This window comes from Ictidomys tridecemlineatus, chromosome 1 (genome assembly GCF_052094955.1).
Source record: "Ictidomys tridecemlineatus isolate mIctTri1 chromosome 1, mIctTri1.hap1, whole genome shotgun sequence".
NCBI lineage: Eukaryota > Metazoa > Chordata > Mammalia > Rodentia > Sciuridae > Ictidomys > Ictidomys tridecemlineatus.
This window is the reverse complement of record NC_135477.1, coordinates 163,278,520-163,298,171: the sequence shown is the minus strand read 5'-3', so window position 1 is coordinate 163,298,171 and position 19,652 is coordinate 163,278,520. Positions and strand designations below refer to the sequence as shown.

At 38.2% G+C, this 19,652-nt stretch overlaps 1 protein-coding gene across 1 annotated transcript in view; it reads left to right on the top strand.

The window, feature by feature from the left end:
* The window catches only part of Slc36a2 (solute carrier family 36 member 2), a 33,522-nt gene extending 15,049 nt beyond the window's left edge, over window positions 1–18,473 (top strand). Inside the window, exons 8-10 of the mRNA XM_005325481.4 lie at window positions 13,366–13,532; window positions 15,576–15,745; window positions 16,937–18,473. Of these exons, the coding sequence (XP_005325538.2) occupies window positions 13,366–13,532; window positions 15,576–15,745; window positions 16,937–17,208 (609 nt within the window). The 3' untranslated portion in view covers window positions 17,209–18,473. The remainder of the gene's footprint in view (window positions 1–13,365; window positions 13,533–15,575; window positions 15,746–16,936) is intronic.
* Window positions 18,474–19,652: the final 1,179 nt, after the last annotated feature.

Sequence of the window (19,652 nt, the reverse complement as noted above, 5' to 3'; positions counted from 1 at the left end):
GAGTTTTTTGTTTGTTTAATTTTTTTTGGTACATTCTAGAAGGTACAAAGCAGTAGCTCATTGTGGTTTTGCTTTGCATTTCCCTAATGACTAATGACATTGAATATCTTTTCATGTGCTTCCTAGCTATTTCTTTATATTCTTTGAAGAAATGGCTATTCAGGTCCTTTGCCCATTTTTAGTTGTGTTATCTTGTTAAATTTAAATTCATTTTTGACATATAAGGAAAACAAATTTGTACCTATTTATGGAGTTCCATATGATGTTTTGAATTGTCTTTTTGCCACTGAGTTTTTAAGAGTTCTTTAATATATTCTGAATTGTAGATCCTTATCATATAAATGGTTGGCAAATATATTTTTTTTATTCTGTGGATTATCTTTTCACTTTTGAAAATAGTATCTTTAACACAAAAAAGTTTTTAATTTTGATGAAGTCTGATTTACCTTTTTTTTTCTTGCTTTTGATTTTGGTGTCATATCCAAGATTACATTGCCAAATCCAAGATCAGGAAAACCTACCCTAATGTTTTCTTTAAGAGTTTTATAATTTTACTGCTTATAATTTTCATAAGGTATATGGTGACTTTGTTCTTTATATATGGTTATCCAGTTGTCTCATCACAATTTATTGAAAATAACATTCTTTCCTCATTGAAGAGTTTTGGTAATCTTTTTAAAAATCATTGATCATATGGGTTTATTTCTGAATTCTTGACTCTATTCCATTATAGGAATGGAATATATCTATCCTTATACTAAAATCACACAATTTTGTCTGGTTTAGATTTTATTTTGAAATTTTGAAATTCCTCCAACTTTAAGGTACATTGCTGTCCAAAAGGCAGTTGGAATTTTAGCGGGAATTTTATTGAGTCTTTATGCCATCTTAGCAGTATTAAGTCTTGCAGTGATGAACATGGGATGTCTTTCCATTTATTTAGGTCTCCTTTAATTTCTTCAGACAAATTTTTATTGTTTTTAGCATACAAAAATCTTTCCATCTCCTTAATTAAATTATGTCCCTAAGCACTTTTTTAAATGCCATTGTAAGTGGTTTTGTCTTTTTAATTCCTTTTCAGATTGTTCATAGTATTTAGGGTGCAAAAATACAACTGACTTTTGTATGATTTTTGTATCATGCAACTTGTTTAGTACACAATAGTTGTGTGTGTTTGCATGTGTGTGAATTTGGATTTTTTTTCTTGTCTAATTGCCTGGGCTAGAGTTTCTAGTGCAATGCTACATAGAAGTGATGACAGCAAACATCCCCTTCTTATTTCTGATCTTAGGTGGAACACTTAGTTTTTTATCCAATATGATGTTAACTGTAGGTTTCTCTTGGATGCTTTTTATGGGGTTGAGGACGTCCCTTCTATTCCTTGTTTGATGAGTGTTTTTATTCTGAAACAATGCTGATTTTCTTTCAAGTTCTTTCTTGCATCCATTCAGGTGATCATGGCTTTTCTCCTCTTCATTCTATTACTATGACATATTACTTTAATTAATTTAATATATTGAACTGCCCTTACATTCCTGGGATACATTTCACTTGGTCATGGTACATAATACTTTTAGTATGCTGCTCCATGTAGTTTACTAGTATTTTATTTTATTTTCCATAGTTTTATTGGTGCATTATGGTTGACATAATGGTAGGATTTGTTGTTATCTATTTGTACATGCATACAATATAACAATATAATATGGTCAATATCATTCCTCAGTATTTTACCTCTCATTCCTGTTTTACTAGTATTTTATTGAGGAACTTTATATCTGTATTCATAAGGAATATTGGTCTATAGCTTTCTTTTCTTATAAGTCCAGTCCTTTTTTTCTTGTATTTAAAGTGGATTTTTTAGAGACTGAATATAGTTCTTGTTTTTTAATTCACTTTGATCATCTTTATCTTTTATTAGAATGGTTGGATCATTTTCAATTAAGGTAATTATGGTTGAATTTAAGTTTGTATTTCACTGTGTGTTTTCTGTTTCACCCTTTCTTTTGTTTTCCTTCTGTTTTCTCTTTCTTACCTCCTTTTGGGTTACTTGAATAATTTTTTGTATTCCACTTTAATTTATCTACTGACTTTTTGACTATATCTCTTTTCAAAATGCTTTTAGTAGTTGTTCCAGCAATTATAACACAAATCTGTAATTTTTCAAAATTTTCTTTAATATTTTATCACTGCTTATAAACTGTAGAAATCTTACAATGATATATATTTCTTTACTTTCCTCCATGTTGTATCGCCATGTATATTACATCTAAATACACTAAAACACTATTGGACAATGTTATCACGTTTGCTTTCAATAGTCATATACAGTCCTTAAATGTATCAGAAGAAAACATGAACATAGGATGTCTTTCCAGATATTTGCCATTTCTATTGCTCTTTATTACTGAAATTCCAAGTTTCCCTGTGCCATGAAGAATTCCCATTAGCATTTCTTTTAGAGCAGGTCTATTAGCAATCAATTTTCTTTCTCTTTCTGTTGTTTGAGATTGGTTTTATGTTGCTTTTATTCCTGAAGGATACTTTTTCACAATATATAATTCTAGGCCTTTTTTCATATATATGAAAATAAAGTTTTCCTGCCTTTTACCCTCAATAGTTTCAGGTGAGAAGTCAGCAGTTGCTTGAGTCATTGTTTCCCTGTGTAATATTGTTTTTTCTGGTTGCTTCATAATTGTTTTTTATCTTTGATTTTCAGCAGATGTATTGTAGCCAGTATAGCTTTCTCTGAATTTTTCCAGTTTGATACTCACTTAATTTCTTGAATCTGTAAATGTATGTCTTTTACCAAATTTGAGAAGTTTTCATTATTTTTTTCAATTTTTTTCTGTACCAATCTCTTTCTCTTCTTCTTCTGAGATTTCATTGATCTGATCATTACACCATTTGATATATATTCACAGGTTTCTGAGACTCTCTTAAAAAAACAACAACAAAAAACCCTCTTTTTCTCTGTATTGTTCAGATTTGATCATTCCTGTTGGTTCTTTTCTATTCCTTCTACTTCTTTGATGAGACCTTATACCTGTCCATTTGCTTTAATAGTCTTATCTCTCACTTTGTGGAGCATAGCTTTATAATTTTTGTCTGATATTTCCAACATTTGAGTTATCTTAGGGTTGGCATCTTTTGTTTTTTCCCTGGGGAGTTGTTGAGATTTTTGTGGTTATTTTTATGTTGAGGAGTTTTTGAGTTCGTCCTTTACATTTTGAATATTGTTTTATGAAACTCTGGAACCCATTGAAATCCTCTTGAGAATGTTGATTTTGAGTTTTATCAGTCAACCTGGTTAGATTCCAATCAGAAGGACTGACCCACTTTCTCTGGGCTACGGTGGTACTAATATCAGATTAGTTTCAAAGCTCTTGAAGTGGTATTTGTCCCCACCCTGCCTCTGTGCCACCCAAGGACCAGCCTGTAGATGGTAGCTTACATAGTGATTCAGTTCTTAAACCTTCTCTTGATGCTTCACATCAGTTCCACATAGATAGGTACAGCTCAGGGAGGGGCCCGGGGCTTCATTCTCAGCTTCAGAGGACCTCTTTCTCCAGTTCCTTCCTGTGTTTTCCTGTACACTCCCCAGCTCTCACAGCCTCTTTTTACTTGTCCCCTGGCTGGAATGCCAGGGCCTTGGCCCTCCTACATGTTTGTGCCCTTGCTGTGACTGGGTCTGCCTCTAGAGTTAAACATGGAGAGAAAATAGGGATAAAATTGCAGAGACTCTTTCCAGGGCCAGCTTCATGGCCATTCAAACTGTGCAGCCTCACGGGACCCAACTTGGTTTAATGCTCTGCTTCCACCATCCTGAGATTCTTGATTTTTGACAAAGGGATACTGCATTTTCATTTTGCCAAAGGCCCCATGAATTATGTGGCCAGTTCCTGATTTCTCAACCTCTTCAGACCCCCACCTCCGCCAAAGCCCACTTTCTCAGTTCCTCTATTCAAAGAGAAGGATTTGTAGGTGCCTGGGTGACCCTCACAGGCACTGATCCACCAAAATGCAGCTTTGTGACTGGGACTTGCCTTGGGGTCACAGACTGGAGAGAAATCAAAGGAACAGAAAATGTGGATTCTCCTCATACTCTTTGTCCCACAGGGATCCTTATTCTAGATCTTCTATCTGAAAGGAGAAAGTGTTTCTTGAAGTTTTTCTGTCTTCATCCACTGCATAGTCCTAGAATTTGGGCTTCCCTTGAGTTTAAATTGGGAGATACAGGAAGGAAGAAAAATCAGAAAATTCACTACATGAGTGTTCATTTTTTCTAGTTATAAGTTTCCTCCCCAATCTACCTGTTACTATTTCCTCTTCACAATTGATGTATAATTGCTTTATGTATTCTGTCCAAGGTTTTTAGTTATAATGAGAGGGGGGGGGAGAGTGAGAGAGAGAGAGGGAGAGAGAGAGAGAGAGAGAGAGAGAGAGAGAGAGAGAGAGAGAGCAAGAGTGAGAGAAGGAGTGCTTATTCCATCTAGATATCTAGATGGAACTGGGAATACTTTGTGTTCTGAATTTTTATTTGACATTTATAATTTCAGAGTATTAGGCAGTATGATCCACATTTCATTATGTATGACACATTCAAAACACAAATAAAATTATTTTTATTATCTGTTACACACACACACACACACACACACACAAAGACAGTCATGGAAAAAACAGAGTTCAGGAGTGGAGTGAATGATTAATGATTTTGGAGACAGAGTGTGCTGGAATAGTGCCGTGGCCATGGCTACTCTCTGAACCATAATTCCCCAACTATAAAATGCTGATAACATTTGTTCAATAAGTATGTACTGAATGCCAATTATGTGCTAGTGTTTATTTCTATCAGAGTTGAAATTATCTAACTTCTAGTCCTGTTTCCAATTTCACAGAAGGGGAGCCCAAGAAATGGGAAAGGAACTAGGAAACAGCTGCAACTTCATCTCCAATATGTCTGACACTCGCCCAGGGACCATTTCATATTATATCAATTGACATTTATCCCTTTCATTGATTGATGGGCCAGAGAGAGAAGGAAGCCAGCTACTTAGCATGTTATGGCCTTATAAAAATTCATTTTTGTAGCAAGTGTGTCACGGGGGTGGGAGAGCTCAGGTTGGATTGTCTGTCCTCCATGTAATCTTTGGAGCATCTACTGCAACTAGACTTAACCCAGAAGAAAATAGAAAGTTAAAGCAAGAACCCTACATGGCATTGCACTCAAATGTCTGTCATTTGCATGAGTTGCTGGCAAGTGTGCATAAAAGACACACACACAAAAAAAGACTTAAGGGCAAAAAATGCTAAGTTCCTATTTAATACTCAACACACCCAATGCTATGAGTACAGGCAAGATTGCGTAGAAGCAAGTACGGGGACTTTGGAGGGCATCCCTGGTCTACAATCCATGTCTGAAGCATTTCCAAGTTGAATAATTCTGGACAAATTACTTTTTTTTGGCATTGTTTTTCTCTTTTGTAAAAAAAGAATTATAAAAGTACCAACTTCCTAGAGTTGTGGTCTTCATAGTATTAAAAAATATTATCCACCATTGACTAAGCCCTAATTATGGGTCATTATAGCATGTATGTAATTCTCCAAAGAATTCCAAAATATAAGTTTTACTTGTTTGCCTATTTTCTTACAAAGGACTAAGGCACAAATCAGCTAAAGGGTCCATAAAAGGTGTGTTTAGCACACAGCCCAAACAAAAAAGCAGGGAAAGGTGGAGATGGTCTCTAGCTACTGGGAGCCTGAAATGGAAATTAAGGGATGAGAATCCCAAAGACAGAAGTGTCCTTCAAAACAGCAGTCTAGCCTCAACTTGGATTTTTGTAGAGATAGGAAAGAGGCAATTCTGAGGATAAAAGATAGAGAATCTCGAGTATGAAGAAATGAACTTTTAGGATAACCAGGAAGCTCTTCAGCTGTCAGCAGCCCCTTGTATACCATGCATCGCAGTCTCCTCATCTATACAGTGAAAAGGGATAACCTATACCAGAATTAGGAGCCTTCAACTCAAATGTCTTTGGAAAGTACTGCCAGAGAAGAGGCCAGGCGTTCAGTCATGGAAGGTGAGAGGGAGACTGGTGAGTGGAAAAGCCTGCTGTGTCTAAAGGCATTCCTGTTCAAAATTTTAAGGCTGTGCTGCTGGTCATGAATTCCTTGTTTTTGCTTATCTTAGAAGGTTTTTATTTCTCCTTCGTTGCTGAAGGAGGAATAGCCTTGTTGGGTACAGTGATCTTGGTTGGTAGTTATTTTCTTTCAGGACTGGGAATACAACATTCCATTTCCTCCTAGCCTACAAAGTTTCTGCTGAGAAATCTGCTATGAGTAAGGGAATGTCCTGGAATGTGACTTGGTGCTTTTCTCTATAGATTCTAAAATGCCTGTCTTGTCTTTTGACAGTTTGACTGTTAGTGTGATATGGTGAAAATCTTTTCTGGTCATGTCTATTTTGGGGTCTATAAAAGCTTTCTATACGTGAATGTCCATATTTTTCTCCATTTGGGGGAAGTTTTCCATTATTATTTCATTAAATAGATTTTCCACAGATTTAGATATTTATTCACTTAATGGTGTCTTAAAGTCTTTAATGTTCTCTTCACTTAAGGGGTTAGAGATAATAGTGTCTGAATAGGATATTTCCAAAGACCTGTATTTAGGTTCAGATATTTTATCTTCTGCTTGATCTACCCTGTTGTGAGGTTTTCAGTTGTATTTTTATTTGACTTATTGATTCCTTCATTTCCAATATTTTTTTGGTGAATTTTTCATCATGTTTAGACTTTTCTTCCTAATTTTATTAACTGTTTATCTATATTTTCTTGGATGTCACTGGTCTTTTCTAAAATAATTCTTGTAAATTCTCTATGAAACATTTAATCCACTTCAATTTTTTGGAATTTGTTATTTGAGAGTTATGTTCTTTTGGAGTTTCATGTTACCTTTTTTTTTCTCCATATATCTTATGCTGTACATTGATATTTGCACATCTGGTAGAACAGACAGATATCTCAACTACTTTTATAGTAGTCTTAATAAGCAGCTTTCTCCTAAACATGTGATGTGGAATATTAATTTATTATGTAATGTTGGTCTTGAGTCTAACTTGGCACTGGACTGTAATCTTTGGCTGTGATTAGTGAGTTTGAGCACAGTACATACCATAATGGAGACAAATAGACTCACTGTCTCTGTAGGTAATGGATAAGTGGAGGTAATCTAGTAATTGAGGTAGGTGTGGTGAAGACAGAAGTCTGTGGGTGGTGCTCACCATGGGAATGGTGGCCCCTATCCAGTGATAGAAGTCTCCTTAGGCATTGTTGATTCTAGGTCTGTAACCAGCAAGAGCCTCTGGCACTGGTGGCACCAGCAATGACAAGGGGTCTGAAGCACTTGTCCTCCTACCAGTCAATGTTGTGGGCACAGATGCTGCATGGGGAGAGGTTGTGGCAGGAACTGGAGCACCCCTCTGTGATGTTCACACTCAGTCCTGAGAGCAAAGCATGGTCAGCTTCATGACCACCAGAAAAGCCTGGCAAAAGACATGTTAGGAAGTCCTACATCCCAGAGTGGAAGAAAGAACATGTCACAAAAGCCTGTGCAGGAATAAGTCCCACTAGAAGAGTGGATACACAGAAGAGAAATGGAAATGGATAAACGTTATCAATATAATAAACCATCAGTCCATAAAGATGAACTGGAGAGGAAGGAAAGAACAAAGAATATCCAAAACAACTAGAATAAAATCAGCAAAAGGGCAGGAAAAAGTCCTTACCTGTACTTAATAACCTCAACTGTAAATGGGCTAAATTCTTCAACTAAAAGACACAGACTAGCTGATTGGATTAAAAAACAAAAAAACAAAACAGGACACAACAATAAGCTTCCTACAAGAAAATCTCTTCATAAGACATAGACTGAAAGTGAAAGGTCAATGATATTCCAAGAAAATGGAAGCCTAAAATGAGCAGCAGTTATATCAAATGAAATGGAATTTAAAATAGACTTTCAGACAAAAACTATAAAAAGAGACAAAGAAAGTCATTATATAGTGATTGAGGAATCAATTCAACAATATATAATATTTATAAATCTACATGTGTCAGTTTTATAAAACAAAGAGTATTAGAGAGAGAGAGAGAGAGAGAGAGAGAGAGAGAGAGAGAGAGAGAGAGGGAGGCAGGCTTCAATAGAATAATAGTGGGGGATTTCAATGCCCCACTTTCACCAGTGAACAGATAATCCAGATAAAAAAAATCAACAAAGAAACAAAAGATGGGGCTGGGGATGTGGCTCAAGCGGTAGAGCGCTTGCCTGGCATGCGTGCGGCCCGGGTTCGATCCTCAGCACCACATACCAACAAAGATGTTGTGTCCGCCGAGAACTAAAAAATAAATATTAAAAATTCTCTCTCTCCTCTCTCACTCTTTAAAAAAAAAAAGAAACAAAAGAGTTAAACTATGCTATAGATCAAATGGACTTTATGGACATTTACAGAATGTTCCATCCAATAGCTACAGAATACACATGCTTATTATTTTTTCATCAGTACATAGAACTTCCTTTAGAATAACCCCTACATGAGGCCATAAGGCAATCATCACAAATTAAAAAAAAATGAAGTCATGTCTTTTATTTTTTTAAAATAATGTAGAATAAAACTAGAAGTTAACAACAAAAGGCATTTTAGAAATTATATAAATGCATGGAGACTGAACAACACACTTTGAGTGAACAGTGGGCCATTGGGGAAGTCAGAAGGAAGACTTAAATTTCTACAAACCAAATGAAAATGGTCACACAATATATTGAAACTTGTGGGATGCAGCAGTCCTAAGAGGGGAGTTCATAGTATTGAGTGCCTACATTTAAAAATGAAAGGTTTCAAATAAGCAACCTAATGCTTATCAGGGACTTGGGAATGGAAGAACAAACCAAACCCCAACTTAATCTAAATAACAGATCAGGACAGAAATAGAGACTAAAAAAACACAAAATAATCGATGAAACAGAGTTGGTTTTTTGAAAAGAGAAACAGAATTGACAAACCTTCATCTAGACTAACCAAGAAAAAGGGAGAAAATATAAATAAGAGATGAAAAAGGATGCATTACAATCAATACTTCAAAGGTACAAGGAATCATGAGGGATTATCATGAAAAACTATATGCTAATATATTGAAAATTTAGAAGGAATAGACAGATTTCTAGACATATATAAACTATCCAAATTGAATCAAAGGGGCATACAAACCTGAATAAACTAATAACATACAATGAGACTGAAACAGTAATAAAATATTCCAACAAAGAAAAGCCCAGGATTGGACAACTTGGCTGCTAAATTTTACCAAACTTTTAAAGAAAAAACTAACACCAATACTTCCCAAACTATTCTGTAGAATTTGAAAGGAGGGTACCTATTCAAATTTATTCTGGAAGTCCAGCATAGGCCAGGTTACCAAAGTCAGACAAGAAAACACACACACACACACACACACAAAAAAAAACCCCTCTAGACCAATATCCCTGATGAATACAGATGCAAAACTCTCAATATGATACTAGCAGAATTCAGCAGCACATCAAAAAGATCATCCACTATGATAATGTTGGTTTCATCCTAGGGATGCAAGGATGGTTCAATATGCATCAACAAAAAGCAGAATAAAAATCATATGATCATCTAAATAGATGCAGAAAAATAATCAGATAAAATTTGACCACCCTTCATATAAAAAGCTCTGAACAAATTATAGAAGAATATAAAGGATAATTATGACAACCCCACAGCCAGCATGACACTGAAGGGGGAAAGCTAAAGCATTTTCTCTAAGATCAGGAAGAAGACAAGGCTCTAACTGCTCTAACTGTCCACTCTAACTGCTCTTATTTAATATGGGACTAAGAGTTTTAGATAGAGAAATTAGGTGAGAAAAATGAATAAAAAAGTACAAATAAGAAGAGAGGAAGTCAGATTATCCCTGTTTACATTATTCTATAAATAGATAAACTTAACATTTCCACCAAAGACCCATTAGAACTGATACACACATTCTATAAGACAGCAGGATACAAAATCAAGGCACAAAAATCAGTAGCTTTTCTGTACACCAATAATGAATTTTCTTAGGAACAAATCATGAAAGCCACTGCAATCTGAATAGCTACAAAAATAAAAAATATCTAGGAATAAACTTAACTAAGGAAATGAAAGCCCTCTACAATGAAAATTATAAAATATGAATGAAAGAAATTGGAGAAGACCACACAAAAAAGTTGAAAAACCTCTCATGTTCATTGACTAGCATAATTAATATCAGTAAAATATCCATAATACCCAAAGTTATATACAGAGTCAATCCAATCTCTGTCCAAATACCAGTGGATTTATTTTTCATAGAACTAGAAATAAAACTTTATTGGCATAAAAATAGACACATCATCCAGTAGAACAGAATAGAAATCCCAGAAACAAATCTTTATATCTACAACCAAATAATTATCAGTGAAGGCACTAAGAACATTCATTGGAAAAGGGACCATCTCTTCGATAAATAGTGCTGGAAAAAAACTGAATATCTGCATGGAGAAAATTGAAACATGACCCCTGTCTCTCACCCTGTACAAGAATCAACTCAAAGTGGGTCAAATGGATAAGACCTGAAACTTCAAAACTTCTAGAAAACAACACAACAATGATTTTCCAAATAGGACTTCCAAAGCACAGGAAACAAAAGCTAATACTAAAAAATAGTATTACAGCAAATTAAAAAGATTCTGCACCACAAAGAAAACAGAGCAAAGGGAGAACCTATATAGAATGGGACAAAATATTTGCTAGTTGTTCATCACATGGAGGATCCAGAATATATAAAGAACTCAAAATGTTTAACATCAAAAGAACAGGAAAGGGCTGGGAATATAGCTTAGTGGCAGAGCACTTGCCTAGCATGTGTGAGGCACTGAGTTTCATCCTTAGCATCATATAAAAATAAAACAAGTAAAATAAAGGTATTCTGTCCATCTATAAGTACAAAAACATTTTTAAAAAAGTAAACCAATGGAAAAAAATGAGAAAATAATTTGAATAGATACTTCTCAAAAGAAATAGTACAGAATAAATGTGTGAAATAGATGTGTGGCAAATAAATATATGAAAAAATATCTTTAACCATCAGGGAGATATAAACCAAAATCATGAAGAGGTATCATCTCATCTCAGAATGGTTATTATAAGAAACAATAATAACAAATGCTGTGGGTTGGGGATAAAAGCAAACTCATATACACCCTTACTGAGAATGTAAATTAGTATAGCCACTATGGAAAACAGTATGAAGTTTCTTAAAAAAATAAAAAAAAAATAGATCTACCATATGATCCAGATATCCCACTTTTGGGTACATACCCCAAAGAAAATGAAATCAGCATACCAAGGAGACACTTGTACACCCTGTATTTTACGTGGCACTATTCACAATAGCTAAGATAGTGAAATCAACCTAGGTGCCCTTCAACCAATGAATGGATAAAGAAAACACACACACACACACACACACACACACACACACACACAATGAAGAATTATTCAACTATAAAGAAGAATGAAATCCTGTCATTTGCAGCAAAATGGGTGGAACTGGAGGTAATTATGTTAACTGAAATAAGCCAGGCAGAGAAAGTCAAGTACTCTATGTTCTCATACACATACGTTAAAAAAAAAAAGTCAACCAGAAAATATAAGAGTGATTACTAGAGATTGTAAGGGGAGGGGCGGGAAAAGGGAGGTTTTGGTTTGATCAGTGCACATTGTAGGTATGTGTGGAAATATCACACTGAACTCCATTAATACATACAATAAATACATATTATCAAAACTAAATAAAGGCCTAAGCTGTCTAAATAAGATGCACCTGCCGGCCAGATCTAGCTGTCGCAGGTTGCTGAGATCCTTTATCTGGATAACCTGAGGGGTCCTTCCAGTTCATAGTGGTCCCCATTATCTTGTGACTTGACTTAGGCCTCTCTCTTTTTTCTTTTTCCCACTTTTCCCCTCTTTCCTCACCCCCGCTATTCCTTTTCTTCTACTCCCTCTTTCTCCTCCCCTCCCCCTCCTCTGTATTTCACCTTTCCCTTTAATTGTGGTTAAATATTCCTAACACAAAACTTACCATCTTAACCACCTTTAGGTGTACAGTTCAGTGGTAGTAACTACAATCACATTGCTAGGTAACCATGACCACCATCCATCTCCAGAAATCTGTCATCTTGTAAAACTGAAACTTGGAATTCACAAAATAATAACTCCCATTCCTTCCTCCTTCCAGCCCCTGGAAAACCCCATTCTATTTTCTTTCTCTATGTTACTGACGACTACAGGTAGCTCATAACATGGAACCACGTGGTATCTCATTTTGTGGTTTGTTTCACTTAGCCTAATGTCTTCAAAGTTCATCCATGTTGTGGCATGTGTCAGAATTTCCTACATTTTGGCCAGGCATGGTGCTACACCCCTGTAATCCCAGTGGCTCTGGAGGCCGAGGCAGGAGGATCACCAGTTCAAAGCCAGCCTCAGCAACTTAGTGAGGCCCCAAGAAATTCAGAGAGACTCTGTCTCTAAGTAAAATATATGAAAGGACCGGAGATGTGGCTCAGTGTTTGAACGCCCCTAGGTTCAATTCCCAGTACCAAAAAAAGGAAGAAAAAAAGAATTTCCTATATTTTAAAGGATGAGTAATATTTCATTGCATGGATCTAGAACATTTTGTTTATACATTTTTTTCTCTTGATGTACAATTAGGTTGTTTATGTTCTTTACCTATAATGAATAATACTGCCATGAACAAGAGTACAGATATCTCTTGAACTCCCTGCTTCCAAATTCTTTGTTTTTTAAGTCAGATATTTTTTTAATCCCATTTTGCAATTAAGGAAAATGAGGTACAGAGGCTGGGTGGCTTGGTTAAGTTCTCATGAGTCAGCAACTGAGAATTTAAGCTGAGGACTTGACCTGTAGGTCACCATCCCTAAAAACGGGATGCAATGCAGTAGAGGCTTACTGCGTATCACTTCTGATGCTAAAATTCAAAACTAGACAGTTACTTCCATAGTAAGATATAACTTAAATTCAGTCTCTTGTCTTTTACTACCCAAGGGTTCTTGGGCAGATTATTTCATCTATCTTAGCCTCTGTTTCCTGAGCTGTAGAATAGTGCTGATGACTTATCCTTTAATGTGCTGCTTCTAAATTCTTTTGGATATAAACCCAAAAGTGACATGGTGCTCACTTCTTTATGTTCATGTTTTTTTCCCTTCCTCCTTCCTCTTTACACTGTGATATTTTTGTAGGTCCTGCCTCTGGAAAACAAGATGAAGGATGCCAGCCGCTTCCCAGCCATCCTGTCTTTGGGATTGTCCATCGTCACCGCCCTGTACACCAGCATTGGAACTCTGGGATACCTGCGTTTTGGGGATGACATCAAGGCCAGCATAACCCTTAACCTGCCCAATTGCTGGTACCTTCATAGGCGGCAGGGATTGAGGGATGGATGGGAGCGTGTAGATCTCTTCCACTTCCCTTCTACAGCTGGAACACACCAAAGTCTAGAGAAACTCCCTCATGGAGAAGTGGAGTTGTTACTGGAAACTTGGGCTCAGTGTTCCTTCTTCAACAAGAGCTTCCCACATTGTTAGGCCTTGTATTTCAGTGTGAAGGAGGACATGCTTTAAGAAGAGAGAATGGAAGTGAGAGTCTTGGGTCACCTAAGGGAGGAGTACTGGAGGAAGGTGAGAGGCAGAGAACAGTCAGGAGGTGGCAACTCCTCCAATGCTATTCACTAGGATGTGGAGCCAAGTCTTGCTTGCCTCAGCCAATGGTACACATCACAAGTCAGGGTGGCTAGGATAAGAAAAAGTGCAGAACAAGAACCAACTTGGTGAAACCATTGTAATCTGTAAAAATTTTCTGTCTAAATGTGCCCCAATTCATGGAGTTAGATGTTGCGGACTTCAATAGTGCCATGTTTAAATAGCCACATGAAGCCACATTTTGCAGCATTTTGTCCCCAAAAGGATGATGACATTAATAATAGGGTGTCTTTTTTTTTTAAGCAGATAGTTAATTTGCTTAAACTGGGGCTCCTTTTCCCAAGGTGATAAATGTTATTCATCAACCTGTTACTGTGTGCTAATTATACACAGATGCCAGTCTAGATACATGGGGTTGTAAACAAGTGTGGATGATGATCTTGGAGCTTCACTAGCTTCAGTAGCTTATGATCCATCCAGTGGCAATGGTAGGCAGTATACTTTTGCAAACTATTCCATACACCAGGAAAGGAAGATTTCCAGAGCAGCAGACAGGCCTGGGGACTTCTGAGGAAAGAAGGCACACCAGAATGAGACAGTGGGGAAAGCAGTTGTCCAATGAGACCACACTGGTGCTCCTGGGGCCAAGTCCCAGTAGGACTTCCTACGTGCTAGTCCTCATGGATGATTAACTTAACTTCTCTCAATGTTCTCATCGATAAGGCAGATTGCCATGGGGATTAATACACATTGGATGGTGTATCTAAAAGCATCCAGCTCGTGGTACCTGCTTAAAAGAAAGGAATTTCAAAATATCAGTGGGGTTTGAACCACTGAAAATGGAGTAAACAGGTTGTTCTTGGGAGCAGGACTAGTGTAAGAAACACAGAAATGTGGAAGTTAGCCTTTTTAAGGAGTGGCCTAAACACACACACACTTGCACACACACACACACACAAATGTGAGCATCTGCGTGCTTGTGTGTGTATGTGTATACACACACACACTCACACTCACACACATACACTTCTTAAACACGTGCGATGGATCTACAACATTAGTGGATGAAAGGGAAGTACTCATATTTCCACAGGTCAAACAAAACTTTGATGGAACTCAACCTTTCCTGAGGCCTCTCTCTGCCCCATAGCTCAAAGTCTGCAGATGACCTCATTTTTCCTTTAATTGGCCTCCCCACCCACCCGGAGACTTTGTAGAACTCCACTTGTAAACTGTATCTTCCCCCAAGTATTTGGCATTCTGTAGTTCCCTCAACCAACCAGAAGTATTTGTTGAGGACCTGTTATGTTCCAAGAACTTTGAAGGATCCAGAGAATTCCTGAGGGCTGACAGATCACAAACCACGAGAGTCTAAAGACCAGAACTTTTTGGTCTTAGCCACATATCGATTTTCTCCCTGGGAAAGGTATCTGGCCTGAGCCTCTCTTTCCTAAAATCTGAAACTGAGCATCAAGTGGTTGGTAAAGGTACTGTTCATATAAATGTACTCAAGTTTCTTTACATTTCATCTAGAGACGACTCTTCCACCTGAATCCATTGTGCTTCACTCTAGTTTTACTGCATGATCTGGTGTAATTTCCTCTGGATTCTTAGAAGGTTCCTCTCCATCATTTTCAGATAGGGCAACAGTAGCTCAAGGCATTGTCCCAAGATCAGAGGCTAGTATTTGTAGGAGCCCAAGTGTCCAAGTGAAGTGGCTGTGGAGACCATGACTCTGGCTTGTCTTGCAGGCTATACCAGTCGGTCAAGCTCCTCTACATCATTGGAATCCTGTGCACCTACGCCTTGCAGTTCTATGTCCCTGCAGAAATCATCATCCCCTTTACTGTCTCCCGGGTGTCAAAGCGTTGGTCACTGCTTGTGGACCTGTCCATGCGCTTTGCCCTGGTCTGCCTGACATGTGAGTAGAATACAGAGCACAATGTTCCTGTCCACCTTTGCTTGATCAGGAATCAGTCAAATGTTAGAGCATAGTCATGAAAAACAGCACTTATTAATCTCTTACTGTATTTCTGGGGCTGTACTTAAGCTTTACCTGTATTAACTCCTTTAAGCCTCAAGAACAACCCTACTAACAAGCCAAAGGAAAAATGACAGCAGCTTATCAAATAATCAGAAGATATTGATTGAACACTGTGTGCCAGGCACTGTGCTAAGTAAGCATCTTCTAGATCATATTTCATGATATTTTATTCAGTCCCCATGAGAACTCTCATAAAATAGGACTGGGCTAAGCCCCACTTTACAAAAGAGGAAACTGGGGACAGCAGGTAATCAATAATTATACAGTAAATGTCAGAAGTGGGATCTGAACCCAAGTCATCTAAGCCCAGAGCCAGCACCCTTCACCTCCAAGGCAGACATTGAAACTGGGCAACCATTAGGTCCAATCTGACCACAGCTTTGACCTGCCTAAGGATGCATAAATTTGGGCTAACATTAAAAATGTGTACTTCAGTGGCCTATGGATTATTGTAAGCTAAAAACATTTGTACAAACAGAAGCTGCAGAAAATAGCATTATCTCAACTTCTTTTGCTGACTTCAGGGGGACAACCTGAAAAATACAACTTTCATAAGTCTCTCTCTAGGAGTTTTATACCAGAGACTAACCATTGTCACTGGAATAGATAAAACTGCTTAAAAAAAAACTTCTCAGGAACTGTCAAACTTTCCAGTTCTTATTAAATGGTTACCTAAATCCATGTCTTTGGCTGGTCTGAAAGCTAATGCATATGAAGTTTCTGGGGTCATAAATAAGCTGTTTTTTTTTCTCTTGCTAATCTCTTTGTCATCAGTTAAATTTGCAGACCACCTACCACTGAATCTAAGTTAGCAGAGAAAACATTTTTTTTCTTCCAACAATATGAGTGCATATATTTGAAAAACTGGGAGGGGACATATGAAATTTTTTAATGTATAGCCTCTAATGAGTGTTATTAGAGGTGCTAGAAGACTTTCAAATTTTACCTTCTATAATTTACTTTTTGTGAAACATATGTTTGTTTGTTTAGAAGAGAATTTTAAGAATAAACTCTAAAAGCTTGGCTAAGCCTGAGTTTCTCCATCTCCATCCTTATCATCTCCCATAGGCATCTTGGCCGTCCTCGTCCCCCGTCTGGACCTGGTCCTCTCCCTGGTGGGCTCCGTGAGCAGCAGCGCCCTGGCCCTCATCATCCCCCCGTTGCTGGAGATCACCACCTACTACTCAGAGGGCATGAACCCTCTCACCATCGCCAAGGACGCCCTCATCAGCATCCTGGGCTTTGTGGGCTTTGTGGCGGGGACTTACCAGGCCCTTGATGAACTGATCAAGCCTGAAGACTCTCTCCCCTTTTCCAACTCCACCATTTTTATGCTGTGAGATTGTTGCTGCTCCTCACTCACCAGCATGTGCCTCATAATGATATGGTTCTTTTTTATATGGACAATCTTTGTGTTGCTGTTTTGCCTTTTCTCTGGGCAAAGTCACAGTAAAGCAACCAAGAACTCAGCAGCTATGAGATCTAAACGGTAATTTTAAAAAATTATTGTTTTTGTTGTTTATTCCTCCACCTTCCTCCTCTAGCTTTCCACTATGTTTAGAACTCTCCCATGGAAGGTTCTGGATTCTACCAGAATTTTTTGATGAGGTTCCCACCTTGAGTGGAGCTAGGCAGGAAGAAGCTATGAGGGGGCTCCAGATGGCAGCAACTTGCAGAAGGAGGTGCCACTAGCTTAGGCTGACCATACTGTTGTAGACAAAAGGTTTTCCCTTTTCCTGATCAGTTCAAACAGTAGACTGAGTGGGGACATAACGCACAATTCAGCAAGATATGAAGAACTCCAGCATCAGAAATGGTTAGGTCCAAGATAACCAATATCTCTCAGAAAAGCACCATCCATATTAATTTCCAAACCACTAGATTCAGTTTTAGCCTAGTTCAAAGATCCCAACAGTGAAAAGAATGCACAGGTCTAGATGTGCTGAGAGAAGGAGTGGTAGACCTGAGAAGTATTTGAATAGACTTTACCTCTTAATTCTTGCAATTAACATTCTTGATGATCTTCTGTGTGCCAAGCATAATGCAAGATTCTCATAGTGATTTGGAAAAGGGCCATAAGTTTCTCTTGACCAAATGGACTTGCAGCTCCCTATCAAGAGGTGAGTCTATACCTCCATGCCTTGTATATGATCTTGACCTTTTAACTTGCTTTGGCAAGTGGGACATCAGTAAATGTGATGCAAGCAGAGATTTGGTGATAACTTATGCATGGAGACTTGCATTCTTATTGCTGTATTGAGCTGAGACCATCAAGTGAAAACACCTGGGGCAGCTGACTGGCGGAGAAGAGATGCTGTGGAAGAGAAAACAATCACGCCAGCTGAGCTCTTTCCCCCAGATCAACCAGCCTGTCAAAATGAGAGAGGCCAACCTGGACCACATCCAGCTCCAGTCATAAGACAATAGGAATTGTGTAGATAGGGGCTAGAGGTGTAGCTCAGTGGTATAGCACAGGTTTAAGCATGAACAAGGTTCTGGGTTCCATCCCAGCACAAAACAAAACAAAACAAAAACAGAAAATAAATTATACAGATCATCAATGGCATTGTAAGAAATAATAAATGTTTGTGGTTTGAATTCATAAGGTGTGGGAGTTTTATGCAGCAAAAGTTGACTGGTAAGTGATGTTTACTAAAGGGGACACACTGATGAATCCAAAAAGAATCCCTCCTCTCATGGAACCAGTCTACTATCTACTGGGAAAGAGTAGCACCATCATAGGTCCTTAAAGGACACTCATTGCTCTGGGGAACCAGGAAGGACTTTGCCCAGGTTATTACCATTGGAAGTTGGGTTTGGAGTAGAACATGGGTCTGATACCCTTGTCACTTGTCACTTGCCATAACAGAGTGTGTTCTCCATTCTGTCCTTGGCTGGCAGAGACTAGTCAACTTGAGACACCACTCAACTTTCCTGGTGGTGACTGCTCCCCACTCTCATTACTGAACTTGGGGAAATGCTCTTAGGTAGCTGAGCAGATGTGGAAGGCAGTCCTGGGGATTCTCAGCATACGCGTTGGTTCGTGGGGTGATCCATGCTTTTTTCAGCCTTGGTATTAAAAGAACATTTGAAGAGCCCTTCCCCCTTATTTCCATCCATCATCTCTATGCAGCCCAGGGAAGGTGTGAAGGGGAGGAGAAGAGGGGTGACCCCAATTCCCAAGACCTGGTCTGCTGTTTTTGTGTGTTACTTTCTACCTGCTGGACTTCTAGAAGGTACTTCAGAAACACAAGTCCCACTCAGAAGAAGGAAAGGCTGGCCATCCACACCCAGAGTCTGCAGGGTCCTTGCTGGGAGATGGGAGACTCATAGGCTGCACAGTGGGTCCACACTCTACCTTTTCAGTCTGGGGTCATCATTTCCACCCTGGGCTCTCAATCTCATTAGCAAACCCAAAGGACTTCCACAACTTAGTTCAGAGTCTCAGCAACATGGTTTTCCTCTCCTTAAACATTTTTCTCCCACCCTGCTTCACTATTACCCCACCTCTCAAGTTCACCTTTGTTCTGCCCAGGACAAGCCCCTACTTAGTAAGAAGATCAGGTCAGTGTTGGTATTTAGACCAAACTGACTACAGTTAAACCTTGAAAACCAAAAATGAATTGAGCAACATTAATATAACTTATAAAAGCAAGCTAGGGAAACTCCTTAGTAATTGTCAGTAACACCAAACAATGTGGGCATTGTATTTTAAGTGGGAGCATTGTATTCAAGTTTTTTGGCAATGTTTGTGTGACTTCCTGCATGACTTTCCCCTCACCTC